Below are 17,127 nucleotides of genomic sequence, written 5' to 3'. Positions count from 1 at the left end.
CCGTTCTGTGTTTACGTCTTTGTGTGGAATCCGTGTACCTGCTCTCGTTTGCTGTTTGGTTGTTGTTGAAATGGTTTTGTGAGCTTAAATCTGAGAATCTGGCGTTTCTGGCAAAACACAGTTATATTTAAAAGTCGATTCAGGATTTAATGAATTGATATCGCTTTATTCAAGGTACTCACCTCCCACTTCCACCTGCACTTTCAACTGGACCACGGCCAATCAGAGAGGTCCCACCCCTTACTATCTCTGATTGGTTTAGTCCACGATAGGGGCATAATGTGTGTCTGTTGTTGACCACAGGGAATGTTGCAGATATTTATTTTTTTTCTTGCTACCCGAACAGTTGGTCGCACAGGTGCAACCAATTTTTTTTTTTTAGTCGCACCACTGAAAAATTTGGTCGCATTTGCGACTAAATTGGTCGCACTCTAGAGCCCTGCCTGATGTGGGGCATGAAGGATTTTAAATTGTACTCTCGATTCAACAGGGAGCCAATGACGAGAAGCTAGATAGGAGAAATATGCTTTCTCTTTCTAGTCCCTGTCCGTATTATTGCTGCAGTATTTTAGATCAACTTATCCTCTATAACTTAAAGTGGTCAGTTTGACATATATTACAAGTGTCATTATCCTGTTTTTCTTCCTGGCATTATCCAGTTTTTGTGTTTTGTTTTGGACTCGTTATTCACTTTTTTGATAGTAAGAAGTTAATTATGTTCTAGTTGAGGGTGTTACTTTCTGGTTCCTCTGAGTTTGTATTTATAGTTTTTGATTTCTGGTCTGTTCATGTCTGTCCCAGTCTCATCTCCATGTTTTGTTATTCTTGTTTTGTTTGTCTCAGTGTGTGTGTTACAGAGATGGGCAGTAACGCGTTACTTGTAACGCTTTACTGTAATCTGATTACTTTTTTCAAGTAACGAGTAAAGTAAGGGATTACTACTGCAAAAAAGGTAATTAGATTACCGTTACTTTCCCGTAGGAACGCTGTGTTAATAATTCAATGTCCACGTTAACGATCATTTCGCTTTAGGTACTTTTCTTTACTGCGTTACTAAAACCGTGATTTTTTTGCTAGAATGTCTCATGACAGTGACGTAAGTGAGTGCAACGTTTGTGATCAACAATGGATAATATATCAAGTGCAGGAGAGAGTATGAGCATGGAGCGTTTAAAGTGTGGAAGTACTGACCCTACTTTAAGTATGATTCCATAAAAAGTGACAAAAACATTAGTGTCCGTTGTGCGTGGGAAGAAAACTTCTTTTTACAGCGAAAAAAAACCCCCTAAACACCGAGTGCGCAACGACGTAATGGGAAATTCACAGAGAAACTCGTGGATTCTTCAACTGACTGCTGCGGCACACCTGCACCAGGGCAAACCTCCGCCTACGCCACTCCTGCTTTACAGGTGAAAATAGAGCAAAAAGGACCGCTAGTCTTTGACTTTATTTATTTTCTGCTGTTTTTTACTTGCATCTATTTGAAAGACTGAGTGTAAACACAAAAAATATTTTATTTTATGTGCAGAAAATAGGTTTAAATGTTAAACTAATTTATTCAAGTCAGAGAATGGTGCATATAATTTAATTTTTGCTTGATGCATGAAGTTAAAAGATTAAAACTGATAAAACAAGTTAAAAAAAGAGACTTTTCCATTTGATTACATTTTGTATGATGGATTATGCAGAAAAAGTAGAATTGGGCTGAAAGATCTATCGCTTTATCACCTATTCAGGTTGTAAATCGTGTTTTTAAAAAAGTAACTAAGTAACTAAGTAATTAATTACTTTTGAAAATAAGTAATCTGTAAAGTAATGGAATTACTTTTTTTGAAAACAAAACTTTACTTATTTATTTATTTTTATAAAGCTCTGACTTATATTATGAGCATGAGTCTGTGCAGCGGATGTCCTAGCCTGTTTGGCGCCCTGGGAGAACACTCCCTCTGGCGCCAGAGGAGTTCGAGTCTCCGGGAGAAAAATCCTGGCGGTTTGAGGCCCCAGGCTTGTGTTGGGTACGGTCCATCCCAAGGACATTGGCTCGAGCGCGCTGTTGGGGAGAAGCCGGCCCTGTCCAAGTACGTCACAGGGACAGCGTAGAGCTGGGCGATAGAACGATAACGATATGTATCGCGATATAACTTTTACTCGATAGAGAAATTAAGCTATCGCGATAGACCTCGCCGCTCTTGTCCTCTTAAAAAAAAAAAAAAAAGGTCAGCCAATACAAATTAGGTAGCGCAGAGCCGAACCAATCACAGCCGCAGCGTCACGTACAGCACAAGTGCCAAGCCGCACGTGTGTTTGTTTGGGAAGCAGCCAGCGGGTAATGGAGCCAGCGCGTAATGGAGGAAATGAGTGTGCCGACTAGAAAAATCAACCGAGCGTGACCGAAGAGAAAACAGATGATGGTTCCAATGCCGGAGAGATTGTCGAACGGAAGAGCCATAGAAGTTCCGTAGTGTGAAGGTATTTCGGCTATTTCAAGTCTGACAAAAAACAGAGTAGCGTGCACTGTAAATTGTGCCGAAAGCAAGTCTGGAAATACAATAAACTGGTGCATGCGTCACACTGTGCGCCACGTTATTGTTTCGGTGAAATGAATTTCTACAATACTGTTACTGTTAATTCTACTCTCTGCAGTGTTTAAATGCTTACATATACACACAGTTACTGTCCGTCCACACATACGACTCGGTTCTGCTTCTATGCCCCAGCTTTGTTTACTTTTTCCCACCGAGGCTTCTAGACTTCTGATTGGCCAACATTTCTGCACGGTTAGGAATCTAGCGCCACCTGCTGCTTTGGCATGTTCATAGCAGCGTTTTCCTTCATTTCTGCCTTTATGTGTGGACGGGATTATTTTTTAAAACGAAAACGGAAAATCTCCGTTTTCAAAAATACCCGTGTACGTGTGGACGTAGCCTCAGTCTCTGACTGGAAGCGCTAATTCGTCATTCGGCTTTTGTCAGACTAAAGTAACTGTTAAAACTGTTTGAAAAGCTAAGCTATACAACAAGGAGAGATTGAGAATTTCCTTTTAGTTCTCAGTTTATTTGATATTGACAAAAGTTAGTCAGTTTTGTCTGTTCTTCTGTAAAACAAACTAAGATTTATTTTTAGAATTAATATTTTGTTTCTAAGTGGAATTGACAATTTAGTAGTCTGTTTCGTTTGTTCTATTTTGAAACTTAAACGCTTTAGCGGCTGCCTTTTGTGTAGTTTGCAATATTTGCCTTTATTTATCTGAAAAAGTCTCATGTTCCTTAAGTACATCTACCCTGTTGAACTTATTATGGGAAATAAATATTTAAATAAAAACAAGCTGCTTATTATTTCACATTTTACTTGTGAGCAACGGCACATTTAAATCTTACAAATATAGTTATTTGGCTTATATCGTGATAGATATCGTTATCGCCTGAAATGAAAAAAACATATCGTGATATGAAAAAAATCTCATATCGCCCAGCTCTAGGACAGCGGTTCGGATACACTGTCGGAGTCCATTTCTGCATACTATAGTGCACGGAGTGGCGGTGTTCGTTCCTTGGTCCGTAGAAGGCAAGGACCTCACAGGGGACGCCTTGTGTAGTAAAATGGGATCTAGATCCAGTAGAGCGGCAGACGTTCCACCGGGCAGCCAGGGACAAAACTCAATATTTGACTGTATGGTTAAGAAATGGGGAATTGGGTGTATGAAATATGTTGTTAAGTGGCAAAAAGTAAACGGGTTTCCCGGGAAGGGATCGCTGAGTGTTAACCAGTTAAAGAAAGTAGAGAAACAGTTGCGGGAGGAGGAAGTGAAATTATTGAAATAAGGGAAAGTTAACACTGTAGATTTGCGTAGGGTAAGCGATGAGAAGGAATGTTTGAAAATGTGGATGATGGAAGCAGAAAGGAGAGAAAAGAAAGCAGCTCTGACAGAGTTGCCTAGAGAAGTGCATGGAAGGGAGGCTGATGCAGAATCTGCCTCAGCGCCTCTTCCGCCTCCGTATAACATGGAGAACAAAACATAATTTCCCTGTTCACACGCTGCGCCAAAAATCGGTCCACCCCGAGGATCGGGTCCCCCGACACAAACAGAGTAACATAGTGTACGCTGTTAAGTGCCAGAAGGATTGCCAGGATTTATACATCGGGGAAACCAAACAACCTCTGGCGAAGCGGATGGCACAACACAGAAGAGCTACCTCGTCAGGCCAGGACTCTGCAGTCTATTTACACCTACAGGCCAGTGGACACTCTTTCAATGATGAGGATGTGCACATCCTGGACAGGGAGGAACGCTGGTTTGAGCGCAGAGTCAAGGAGGCCATTTACGTGAAAAGGGAAAGACCATCTCTGAATCGAGGAGGGGGCCTAAGGGTACATCTGTCACCATCTTACAATGCTGTGATTGCAGTCATTCCCCAACTCTCTGTGAATGGGACTCATGGCCATTGATCAGTGGTCTTTGATCAGTGGGTTTTGGTCAGTGGTTGTTGATCAATGGTCATGAGAATTTGCATAATTATGATTAAAGAACTGACCTCCCAGCCCATTGTTCCTTCAGGGGGCTGGTTTCAGTCATTATGCAAATGTACTGTTTATAAGATTGGGGAAACCTGCAGTCAGCTGAGACTGAGAAGTCACTTGGATGAGTGATGAAACGTTTCTCCCACAAAACGCTACGTCCAGATGAACAGATTCAACTTTTGGAGATTCCCCCTCCCTAAACAACTAAATGCCATGTTGCCATATCATTTTTTGATTGGTCGACATGGTACATTTTTCGACCAGTAGGAAAGGGTGGGTTTTTTTGTTGTCCATTTTGCTCACAGGCGGAGAGTGCTTTCAAGCGCTTTCCTTATAAAACACAGTTTTTACCGTTTCTTCCCGCTGTAAATATAAACAACGATAGTATCCAGGAAGAAATCCAAACATTGCATATATTTTTATTATAACTCTGGTTTTACGAGGCCTATCAACACAATTTAAAAACTGGTATAAAGTCCACACTTTTCCCGTCAATTGTTCCTTCTGTCCTGCTCACATCTCCAATGGCTGTAAACGTTGTCAATTAACGTGGCTTCACTCCACATCAGCCACGCCACTTTGATAGCTAAAACACCAGTGTGTGTGACAGGATGCTATCTTAGCCTGTCAATGACGTTGATTAGCTGCGTATATACGAATGTGAATCGCATTATTGGCTGGACTATGGGATAAGGTGGCATCGTTCTAATGCCATATGGGAGCAGCCAGTCACTTACTGACTAACACTGCAAAACAGAATTGTTAAAGTATTTATTTTAATTTCAATTCAGGTTAGATTTTTTTTGTGCGCAACGCAGATTTTTTTTTGCGCAGAGACCATGCCAGCAGTGCGCAATTGCACACGCGCGCAGCTAACAGGGAACATTGGTCATGTGTATTATGTTTAGTTCTGCTTCCTCTTTCTTGCCAGTCTGATTATGTTACTCAAGCGTGAAACTGCATATCAAGATGCTGAGTTCACCCTGTCGCCAGCATCTGATCAGTTACAAATATAGATAATTTTATTAATTTATTAATACATGGGAGAATCTGGTGGTTTATAATCGAATATTTCATTGAATTAATGTTTAAAAGACAGTCTTGTTTTTTATTTGTTCCACAGTAGCCTCAGTGGTCTTTAAAGGCCTTGGAGTAAGTAAAGAATTAATAATACAAATGTAGGGTTAGGCAGTATTCTCCATATAAAGTCAGCAAGTAGAAATATGTGCTCCATTTTAGAAGCTTTAGAGAAGCTTGTCTCCTTTTCTCTGTGTTTGCACTCCTTGTCCCTAAAACAAAACATACATTTTTTTCCCCTGTGCGCATTCCTTTGAAGAAACTTTCCTTGCAGTGGTGAGGTAATCAGGGCTCATGATGGAATTTCTGTGGAATGATTTGAACCTGTGGAATAACCCTGTGGTACCGGAACTTTCATAATACTAATCTTGTGTTTGGATTATTGATTCACGTTCGTGTTTTAAATAAACACCTAAATAAACCTTTAGTACTAGAAATAGTATAAGTTCTGCCTGCCTCAGTGGTCCGTTGACAGCAAGTTTTTATTATAATTTTATTTCAGATGAAATAAGAAATGAACAGCCTAGGCAAAAAAATGCCTTTAGGGTTTAATGAAAGTATTAAAAGTATCAAAAGAATAATGATGATATAAGATTTAATAAGATTTAAACTCTTAATACTGATCAAATATATACCTAACATATTTACTGTATAATCTGCATTATACAAGTAGAAAATTATATTCAAAATCTTATTTTGAAGGGCAGTTGTGGAGCACTTGCAATTGGCCAAAATCCAGGACAGCCCAGTGGCTTTGAAAACTCAAATGAGCAGAGTCTTCACAAGTACTGCTTTTACAATGAATTCTGTTTTTCATATTACTATTTTAACTTTTATCCTTGTCAAGACTACTATTCATCTGGAGTATTGTCCACCTCATTGCCAGTGTGAGTGGGAAATCCACAGTGTGTCGTGCTTTGGAGTTGAGGTTATTCCTGTTTTCCATTCCAGCACAAAGGAAGTGTAAGTAACCACAGTCCTTAACCTTAACCGCTGATTTCTGTGACTGTTGTGGTTAGACTGAAATGCCTTCAATTTCTCTTTTAGATGGCTTCTGGGGACAAGAATGTATTCTATTCCTGAGAATGCATTTGCAAACTTGGCCAATATTTCACAAATGTAAGATACTTTCTACAAAACTATCCTCTTTCTTTCAATCTAGTAGATTACTACTCAACAAAGTAAATAAACAATATTGACAGTAAACTAGTGCTTAACCAATTACCTTCATGATCCTCTATTGCAAGTACTGACTGAAGACAAAAATTACAGTTATTGTAATAAAAATAAACCTCTTATTATATATTATATTTTATATGAGACTTAAAGGCACTGTTATCTCTTAGTATATGTTTCCTATATGCTTAATAAAAATGAGACTTTCAACAAAACTTTTAACTATTCTAACTATTAACATTACGGGCATTTTTTTCCTTCCCCTCAAGTAAAAGTTAAAGCAGAACTGAAGTATATACTGCCCTGGGTCTTATAGATGACATGATGGTTGATGCAGAAATGAAAATCAGTGTATGTTGCTAATGCAGAGCTGATTGAGGTGGAATGTATGGTTCAGAAGGGGTAGAGTATTCATAGCTCACTGGTCTGGTTAAACGCAGAGAGCTCTACTTTTGGTAGAAGGAGTTTACAAAGTATGTAGCCTGTGGACTACTCTTGTTTGTTTTATTTTTGGTCCTCTAGTCAGAGAAATGTATTAACCAGCTATTGTGGTTTGAGCAGCCTTTTAATAGAATAGAATAGAATAGAATAGAATAGAATAGAATAATCCTTTAATTGTCCCACAAGAGGAAATTTGGTTGTAACAGCAGCAAGAAAAACACATATACAAACAAACAGTATACAGGACACAGAACAGAAACATACACATTTTTTTTTACATATTTACATCAAGGACAATAGTTACCAAAAACAGAGTACTGCACAGTTATTAGTACTGTACCGAATATGTGTTAAAAATGGCATCTAGTGGAACAGGTTATATGTTCAACAACTTACCACTGTGATCAAAAAAAGAGACATCCTTGTCACACTGCAAACTCTGATTTAAATTCAAAATACCTTACTAAGGTATTTTGTCATTAAACACACAGTCATAAAGAGCAAATAAAAATGAAATGATTCCGTAAAGACCACAAGAATGGCCAGATTGAAGTAACATCTTCTGTTGTGCCTTGCTCTTCTGGACATTTTCATTTCTAAAATGTAGTCTTTCATTTCATAACAACGCTGTCAGGTTTAGTAATAACAGCTTCATTTGTGTAGCACATTTCAAAAAACAGAAAACAAAGTGCATCACGGTTTTGATAAAAACCACACATTAAAGATTAGGTTAAAACATATTGACTTATGGATTCATAAATAGACACAAAATCATCCATACAACCATAGATTCATTCAACTCGAACCTCAGTTTTTGCCGGAATCAGATAAAAGACATTTGAATACATGCAATTGGTTAATTTCAATTAGATTAAATTTAATTAATGCAGTGCCAAATCACAAGAACAGTTACCTCAGGTTGCTTTATTACTACAGTAGAGAAAAAATCTCAACAATCAAATAACCCCCTGAGCCCGTACTTGGTCACGGAGGGAAGGAAAAGCTCAGTTTTAGCAGGAAGAAACCTCTGGAAGAACCAGGCTCAGGGAGAGCCAGCCATTTTCTGTGACTAAAAGAGGAAAGCAATTTATTAAAAGCATACCCTTGTTTCTGTCTGAAGTTGTCAACACTATCACTCTTCAGTGATTGCCTGTGTATTATATGCAGTGTGCATATAATACACAGGACAACCTAACTCGAAATAAACTCAAGAATGGTAGAAACTAGACTAAGAAACATAGGTCGCACAGAGAATAAAAATGAATGAATAAACAACATTCAAAAAACCCATGAACACAAAACACTTTAGTCAGTGACGCAGGTACCCTGACAGCCTTTAAGTCTGTAAGACATGCCTGTAGCTTAACTAATTGGTTTCTGTTATCTGCCTTCATGCATAAATAAAGCTGGTATTATCTGCATAGCAGTGAAAATGTATGGTATGTCATCTAATAATATTATCAAAGGAAAGCATGTCTTATTTAAATTGAACTGGTTACTGCATAGAACCCCCTGGAACTTAGCAAATTTTGTGTGGTGAGCAGAGATGGGCAGTAACGCGTAATCCGATTACTTTTTTCAAGCAACGAGTAAAGTAAGGGATTACTATTGCAAAAACAGTAATTAGATTACCGTTACTTTCCCGTAGGAACGCTGCGTTACTGCGATACTAAAACCGTGATTTTTTTTGCGAGAATGTCTCCTGACAGTGACGTAAAGCAAGTGCGACATTCGTGACAACATCTGTGTGCAGATCAACAATGGATAATATATCAAGTGCAGGAGAGAGTATGAGCATGGAGCGTTTAAAGTGTGGAAGTACTGACCCTACTTTAAGTATGATTCCATAAAAAGTGACAAAAACATTAGTGTCCGTTGTGCGTGGGAAGAAAACTCCTTTTTACAGCGAAAAAACCCCCCAAGCAAGCACTGAGTGCGCAACGACGTAATGGGAAATTCACAGAGAAACTCGTGGATTCCTCAACTGACTGCTGTGGCACACCTGCACCAGGGTAAACCTCCGCCTACCACACTCCTGCTTTACAGGTGAAAATAGAGCAAAAGGACCGCTAGTCTTTGATTTTATTAATTTTCTGCTGTGTTTTACTTGCATCTATTTGAAAGAGTGAGTGTAAACACACACACAAAAAAAGAATTATGTGCAGGAATGTGCAAAAAATAGGTTTAAATATTAAACAAATTTCTTCCAGTCAGAGAATGTTGCATATAATTAAATTTTTGCTTGATGCATAAAGTTAAAAGATTAAAACTAATAAAACAAGTTTTAAAAAGGGACCTTTCCATTTGATTACATTTTGTATGATGGATTGTGCAAAAAAAGTAGAATTGGGCTGAAAGATCTATCGCTTTATCACCTATTCAGGTTGTAAATCGTGTTTTTAAAAAGTAACTAAGTAATTAATTACTTTTGAAAATAAGTAATCAGTAAAGTAATGGGATTACTTTTGGGGGGAAGTAATCAGTAATTAGTTACTGATTACTTTTTTCAAGTAACTTGACCACCACTGGTGGTGAGGGGTATCAGGTGCTGTACTAAGGTGTAGCAGGACAAGCAAACGATGAGTCCACTGTCAGAGAACATTAGTAACCTTCACTAGTGCTGTTTCTGTGTTATGATAAACTCTAAATCCTGACTGAAACTCTTCAAATAACCCATTCTTCTGGGAATTATACTGTGCTGTTTTACAACTGTTCTTTCAAGAATGTTTAAAATAAAAAGAAGGTTAGAAATCAGCCTATGATTAGTTAAGATAGCTGAATAGTAATGTATTTTAAGTAAAATACATGCGTCTGGGAAGGGATCTCAGTTTTGAGATCCCTTCCCAGACGCCTTAACGCCCACTCACATCCTGGGCCATCTGATCTCAGGAATTCGCATGATAAGGTGGGGCCAGGTTTCACAATGAACTCACCCGAAACTCTGGCTGATTGGGACCCACACCCAGTTTCACACCTTGGCTCAGGTGATTAGAGGATCATCAGGGGGTCCTTTTATCCCTCTGTAGGGGGATACTCCCACTAGGTTTATATCTGGGACTCTCCATCATTTGACCTTAGAACTGAAGAAGCTTCTCGGATGAGAGGTGAAACGTCTTCAAGTAACTTAAAGAAGTCCAGACGCTTTTCTTTGCAAGGTCCTTTGACTACGATGACCTGGATGACTGAGAACCTTCACAGACATATTTTAAGTAAAGGTTAATATGTTGCTAGGAGGTTGCAGTAGAGCTGCAGTGGTGAGTTTTAAGTTTTGGAGAACAAGCCATTTATTGTCTTGTCAATAAATGGCTTCGGCCCATACATCAGAGTTGTGAGTTTCTAGAGCTTTATTATCAGCTATATATATTTTTTTCATTCTTATTCATAGTTGTGCTTCTTATCCATCCAGGATCTGTATCTAATAATGTTCTTATCAGAAGATATCAAATTTGATTCAGTGACCATCATTTTTGTCTTTAAAAGTTGTTCAGACAATTAACAGTATTTCTCTCTCTATTTCTTTCTAAATCTCTCAATCTTCAAATCAGAAGTTGTACTTTGTTTGTGTGTTTTTCAGATACATATCTGATGACAGTACATTAAGATATCTTGAAAGGCATTCTTTCTACAACCTGTCCAGGGTCACACACATGTATGTAAATTTCATGCACAAAAATTTAACATGTAATTGAAATTAATCATCAAATGAATGGATTTATGCTTCAGTAAATACAAATAAGTCTTGTATCATGTTTCCTCTGTCCTGCAGTAGTACTGGCAAAATGATTTTCAAAGACCTGGCTTTTTTTAATGTTGGAGATGGGTTGGTTAGATGTAAAACATAATTATACAGTAATGTACCGATTATTTCAGCAGATTATTCAATCCTTACATGGTTCTTCTCGGTTCCTAAATCCCACCAGCTTCTCCTTTCAAGTACAGGGTTACTGTGCTATTAAACCCTTGTCATTAGCTTTGGATTTTTATATAACAAGCCCCAATATGACAAGCCCCCTTTCCTGTCAGATACTCATATACTCAAACACATGTATAACAGGTTGAAAGTGTTACAGTAGATAACTTGTGAAAAGATTTCTATGGATGTTTCTATAATTAAAACAGTTTTGGAGATATCTTAGACTGAAAAAAATTTTTAGGCAAAAAAGCATTACATGAAAAAATGCAAATATTTTGTGTTTGTGTCTCTGTGTATGTTTTCATGTCCAACAGACAACTAAATGGCATCAAAACACTGTCATATATTGATCAAGATGCTTTTAAGAATCTGCCTAATTTAAAATATCTGTAAGTATGATTTTATTTGTTTATTTATATTATGACTGTATTGTTTGTTTTCCAAATAAGCAACATAAAAGTTATGTACATTTATTGATTCTTGACTCAGCTTTCTTTTAATACAGTGGGATCACAAACACAGGTCTCACCACCTTTCCTGGGCTACAGCATATTCACTCCAGCCAAGACCATTTTATATTGTATGTAGCATTTAGTCATAAATATTCTGCTGCACATTCCTCTAATAATTTGACTTGAAGCCTTTGTGTGTGTGTTTGCTCCTTTTTAACAGAGAGATGGTGGAGAATGTTTTTATCCAAGTCATACCTGCTAATTCCTTTACTGGAATATCTCTGAATACTTTGACTATGTGAGTTTAATTTAATGTCAATGACTAATAATGCAACACATTTTATCTCTTAATTTGCCATGTTAATGGAGCTTGGTGATGACTCTTCATACTTGCTGGCATATGGTTATTGGTTAGGTCTAGAAAGACGGTCATGGTTTGGGATAAAATTCCTTCCTTCCTTCCTTCCTTCCTTCCTTCCTTCCTTCCTTCCTTCCTTCCTTCCTTCCTTCCTTCCTTCTGTCCATGAGACGTTATCACTTCAACCTCCTCAAAGCATGGAAAGAGGCTCAAACTGTTTCTCTGGTGAGCTATAGTGATGGAAAGAGATGAGTTGGGGCTGGAGGTGCTAAATTCAACCATTCCCACCTCCCTCCATTGTGATGACCACCTCACAGAGGCCAAGAGAGTGGATATTACTGCATTGCAACAGTGTTTTGCAGATTTGTTCTCCCCAGTAGCAGCTCGCTCATAGGGCACCATTTTGAAACAGTTCCTCAGATGGATAAGACAGCACCCATCGCATCCTGCCTGCCTCCCATGACCAACAAAAAGGGCAGTTCTTGGGGCTGGCTGGTTATTGCCACTTGTTTATCCTGAACTTTGTGGATCTGACCAGCCCCTTGAAGGATCTCCTTCCAGTGGACGGAGCAGTGCCAGGTGGCATTTGTACAGGTGAAGAAGGCTCTCTGTGAGGAACCCCTGCTTCACACTCCTGACTTTTCCCTCCCCTTTGGTTTTGCAGACCCACGCTTCAAACTGAGGGCTGGGGACTGTTTGTCACAGCAACTGTAAATAGACTGGTACTTCATGAGTAAATGGAACACTTTTTACTCTAAGCTTTTTTTCATCCAATCAAACAGACAAACATACAGCAATTGTTTTCTATGACTTCTATGACTAAGTGTTTTGTCAAACAGCGGCACACACTCCCACTCAGCTGAATGTTTCAAGGACAACTGGGGGTTCAGTATCTTGCCCAAAGATGCAGACTGGAGGAGTTACCACACCTGACCAGAGATTGTAGCCCAGTATATTTGAGAACTCTACCAACTACAATACTTTTGGTTATACGCCTTATGTTAAAGATGCAGGTTTGCACATCAGTCATATCTTGATGGCTTGATTTAAAATCGTTTTCCAATATGCATACCCTGCAGATTATGACAACAGAATGTATTTAATGTCGTTTCCAATGGCATACATGTCAGTGTGAAACATAGAGATGGAACTAACGTTTAACAACAAATTTAATTATGAAGATTTAAGATTTACAGGGTTTTCTTCCCCTTTTTTAGTGTGCTGAATAGCAATGGTGTGAAAGAGATCCAGGACTATGCTTTCAATGGAACCAAACTGGAGGAAGTGTATGAACTTTTGATTTATTCACTAAACTGATAGGACACAAGATTCAATTCACATCTTGTATTTATTTATTTCTTGTCTATATAGTTTGTGTCTGAAATTTACTAACGTGCTTGATAGATGGGATAAGTCATAGGTAGATTATAGCCTCAAGTGAACAAGCAATTTTAATGACTAAAATTTCTGGGCAGGGTCAAATAATGTTGGCCCCTTTGGTAGTTGTAGGTATACTGTTTCAGATACTTTAAAATGTTCTAATGTCATTGATTATGGTTTTCAATCTTCTTTTTTTTTGTTGTTTAATTCAAAATGGACATGAAACATTGTACAACAGTTCATTTCTTTGTTATTCTTGTCAGTTTCATTTTACTAAACACACTTTTCAGAAAAAAATACATTTTAAAACTGAAGGTTTGGTAAAACTAAATAGTTTTTATCATGTCATTTTGTTCCCCATCTTTTCCCAAATATTCAGGTATCTTGATAGGAATTTGGATTTAGAACAAATAGAGGAATTTGCATTTTATGGTGTGATTCAAGGCCCAACTCACCTGTGAGTACAGAATTCACAAAAGACAAAGTGTTCTTGACAAAAATCTCTCTCTCTCTCTCTCTCTTTTATTCTCTCTCCCACCCTTCCTTTATATAAAGACAGAGAAAGACAGAGAGAGAGAGAGAGAGAGAGAGAGCTCTGTAGCCCAATGAATTAATTCTTAACTATTTGTCTGTCAATCCAGAGATCTTTCAGATACCAAAGTACACTCTTTACCATCAAAAGGTATGAAGAACATTGAAAAGCTCCAAGCTAAAAACACATGGGCCTTAAAAATGCTGCCCCCCTTAAGAGCTTTTGTTCACTTACAAAGCGCTGAATTGACCTTCCCAAGCCATTGCTGTGGTCTTAAAATGCTGAAAAGAGGGCAAGGGTAAGTCTTGGGAAAATATTCCCTGTTTTTCTTTTACTTGTGTACTTCTTTCTCCTTTCTGTTGTAATGTCCATAGTATTAGGCCTTGGTTATTCTCAAAAGCTGTAACTAGCTACTAGCTAAAAATTTTAGTGTATGAAAAAATAGTTACTTAGAACATGGCAATAATTTAGCATTTAAACATTTGACAGTTGAAAAAAGATGCACTGTAGATTGCAGCTTTTGTTTTGTCTGTTTCCATCTTTAGCCAAACATTACACAGAATTTATACTGACTTAACATTCACTATGCTGTCCTATATAACCTGCTCAATGACTGCTATAAATTTACAGAAACAAAAAAGTGAGCTAATTGTAACATCAAACCCTACATAAGGTCATAACAACTTGCAATGTGTGTTGTTTATATATTGTTGTGATTAATTGCTGTTTTTTGACTGTTGCGATTGCTATCACAATGTGGTTATAATACTACATATTATGTTATACTTTTTAAGACTATTTTAGTCTTTAGGTGGAAACTATTGTCGAGTACTGTCTGTATCTCAGACAAGATCCAACACTCTGACATCACAAAGTGACAAGTGAAAACCATTATGGGTTTTTACTTTTTACACTTTGCATCACATGTAGTAATTCATGGTGTAATAAACACATTTCCAAAAAAGGAAAAAAAATATTATTTGCAAATTTACATTCTATTTAAAATAGTGCAAAGACAACATAATAAATGTTCATATTGATACACTAATTATAACTTTAAATGTAATACAACAGCAAGTTTAAATTAAAGTGAGTTAGAAAAAAAATTGGAAAAGTTGCATAATGACAAAAATCAGGCTTTATTTCAAATTCATTGCATGACTTCCACATCAGAAACTCAAAAGAAATCACGGACATCACATCCTCTGGCTTAAGAGGAGAGGGACATGTTATTAGGGCACAGTTTAAAAGTCAACATCTATGGGGTTCATTAATGTACATATCTTGTACATCTCCATTAATGTTGAGTGTGGCTTTGGAGAAACACATGTTTATTTGAATGATAGCCAAACCAAATTCTGAATGTATAACAACAGTCCAGAGTAAAGCATGTAGGTGCTAACTTGACCTGCCTGTGTTCCAAACCTCTTAACAATTCAAAAGCTATTTTATGAAATAGAAAAATATGACAAAAATCACAGGAATAGTTAATGTAAAAAGACTTTCATTTACAGTGTTCTTAAAAGAAGAGATAATGAAACTCAGTGGTAAACATAGACTATGTCCTAACTGTTTTAATAGTAACAAAAAAAAGCACATATGGTCACTTGCCTTTGCATTTTTAATTAAAAATAGGCTTTAAATGATTTGAAGATTATTGCATTGTTTTTATTTACAATTTAAATGTGGTTAAACAACAACCCACTTTCGTCACAAAATTTGTATTTGAAAATATGCTTGTAATTCATTCCCTGAAAAATAACTCTTTTCATTTCTGTGCAAGACACTCTGAGGCAGTTATCTGCAACCTGACATGGGCTACTTCAGGAAAGCTGCAGCTGTCTTCTGCAATGCTCTCTCAGAGGTATCTGGAGTACAACATCTCACAACATCTGAAATCTAAAAAGTTTGGTATTCCAACTCATGGCAGTGCAAATAGCAATCCCAACAGACTGATTTGCCCAACCAAGAAGTCTCAGGATGATACTTTGTTCTATGTTAAAACATATTCAGAGCATCTCAGTGAAGTTTTTGACTTTTCGCTGTGTAATGAACTTGACGCAGATGATGGACCCTCATGCACCCCCCTGCCTGATGCTTTGAACCCCTGTGAAGATGTGATGAGTAAAGACATCCTCAGGATATTGGTCTGGGTCGTCAGTTTATTTGCCATTTCAGCAAACCTATTGGTGCTCTTCATCCTGTTGACCAGTCGACAGAAAATGTCTGTTACCCGTTTTCTTATAGGTCACCTGGCATTTGCAGATTGCTGTATGGGGTTCTACTTGCTGGTCATTGCATTTGTGGATTTCTACACACGCTCCAATTATCATCACTATGCGATTACCTGGCAAACAGGAAGTGGCTGCAATATAGTAGGAATATTATCTGTGTTTGCCAGTGAGTTGTCTGTGTTCACATTAACTCTAATCAGTCTTCAGCGCTGGAATGCCATCTTCTCAGCTATCAGGCCAGACAGAAAAATGAGGTTGCGTCATGCATCTGTGCTAATGCTTGTTGGCTGGTTGTTGTGTGCGTTTCTTGCACTGCTGCCAGTAGTTGGTGTGAGCAGTTACCAGAAAGTAAGCATCTGCTTACCTATAGACACTGGGACAACTGCTGCACGGACATACATTATTTCTGTCTTGATTGTTAATGTCACTGCTTTTATGGTAGTATGCTTATGTTACATCCACATCTATTTTATGGTACACAATCCCAATCATAACTCCAGCAGATACGACGCGAGCATGGCCAAACGTATGGCTGTTATTATTTTCACCAACTTTTTATGTCTGGCTCCCATTTGTTTCTACGGCCTGTCTGCAGCTTTCCACCACCCGATGATAACTGTCACAGATTCCAAGGTATAACTTTACATACTTGTAATATTTAATGCACCCCCCCCCCCCTCCCTCCCTCATTTATAATAAGGGTTATGTCTTTTTCTCAACAGGTGCTGCTGGTTCTTTTCTATCCTCTCAACTCTTGCACCAACCCATTTTTTTATGCTATCTTGACAAAGGCATTTCACAGAGATATCCTGATGATGCTGAGTCAGATGGGTCTTTGTCAACGGCAAGCACACCTCTATCGAAGCCAACTAGTCAGTATTACTCCCTACATATAAAGAAAATGTCTACCCCAAAGCCCAGCATCCATATCCCAAAACAAATAAGACTCAAAAAACAAAAAGTGGCTTTTTAAATTTGATTAATGTCCATTTCTTATAGTAATAGTCATAAATGGTTACATATTCACAGACCTGATCAATCAAAAG

The 17,127-nt window shown here is 37.9% G+C and overlaps 1 protein-coding gene across 1 annotated transcript; it reads left to right on the top strand.

The window, feature by feature from the left end:
- Nucleotides 1–1,078: 1,078 nt before the first annotated feature.
- On the top strand, nucleotides 1,079–16,977 carry LOC146666503 (thyrotropin receptor-like). The gene is made up of 12 exons (XM_085410986.1): nucleotides 1,079–1,096; nucleotides 6,443–6,558; nucleotides 6,643–6,714; nucleotides 10,787–10,861; nucleotides 11,440–11,514; nucleotides 11,631–11,705; nucleotides 11,798–11,875; nucleotides 13,153–13,221; nucleotides 13,695–13,772; nucleotides 13,957–14,145; nucleotides 15,631–16,714; nucleotides 16,804–16,977. Exons 1-12 carry the CDS (start codon nucleotides 1,079–1,081, stop codon nucleotides 16,975–16,977), a joined length of 2,103 nt encoding a protein of 700 aa, XP_085267112.1.
- Nucleotides 16,978–17,127: the final 150 nt, after the last annotated feature.

The sequence above is a fragment of the Rhamphochromis longiceps genome, linkage group LG7, assembly GCF_057381845.1.
Source record: "Rhamphochromis longiceps isolate RC_006_pf linkage group LG7, R_longiceps_female_GT1.1, whole genome shotgun sequence".
In the NCBI taxonomy this organism is placed as follows: Eukaryota; Metazoa; Chordata; class Actinopteri; order Cichliformes; family Cichlidae; genus Rhamphochromis; species Rhamphochromis longiceps.
Note: the sequence above shows the minus strand (reverse complement) of the source record. Positions and strands in the feature narration are given on the sequence as shown.

Bases quoted from the DNA above. Each gene is read 5' to 3' on its own strand.
- LOC146666503 (XM_085410986.1), top strand. The intron at 13,222-13,694 runs GTATGAACTTTT...CCAAATATTCAG, and splicing joins GGAACCAAACTGGAGGAAGT to GTATCTTGATAGGAATTTGG. The intron at 14,146-15,630 runs GTAAGTCTTGGG...TTTCTGTGCAAG, and splicing joins ATGCTGAAAAGAGGGCAAGG to ACACTCTGAGGCAGTTATCT.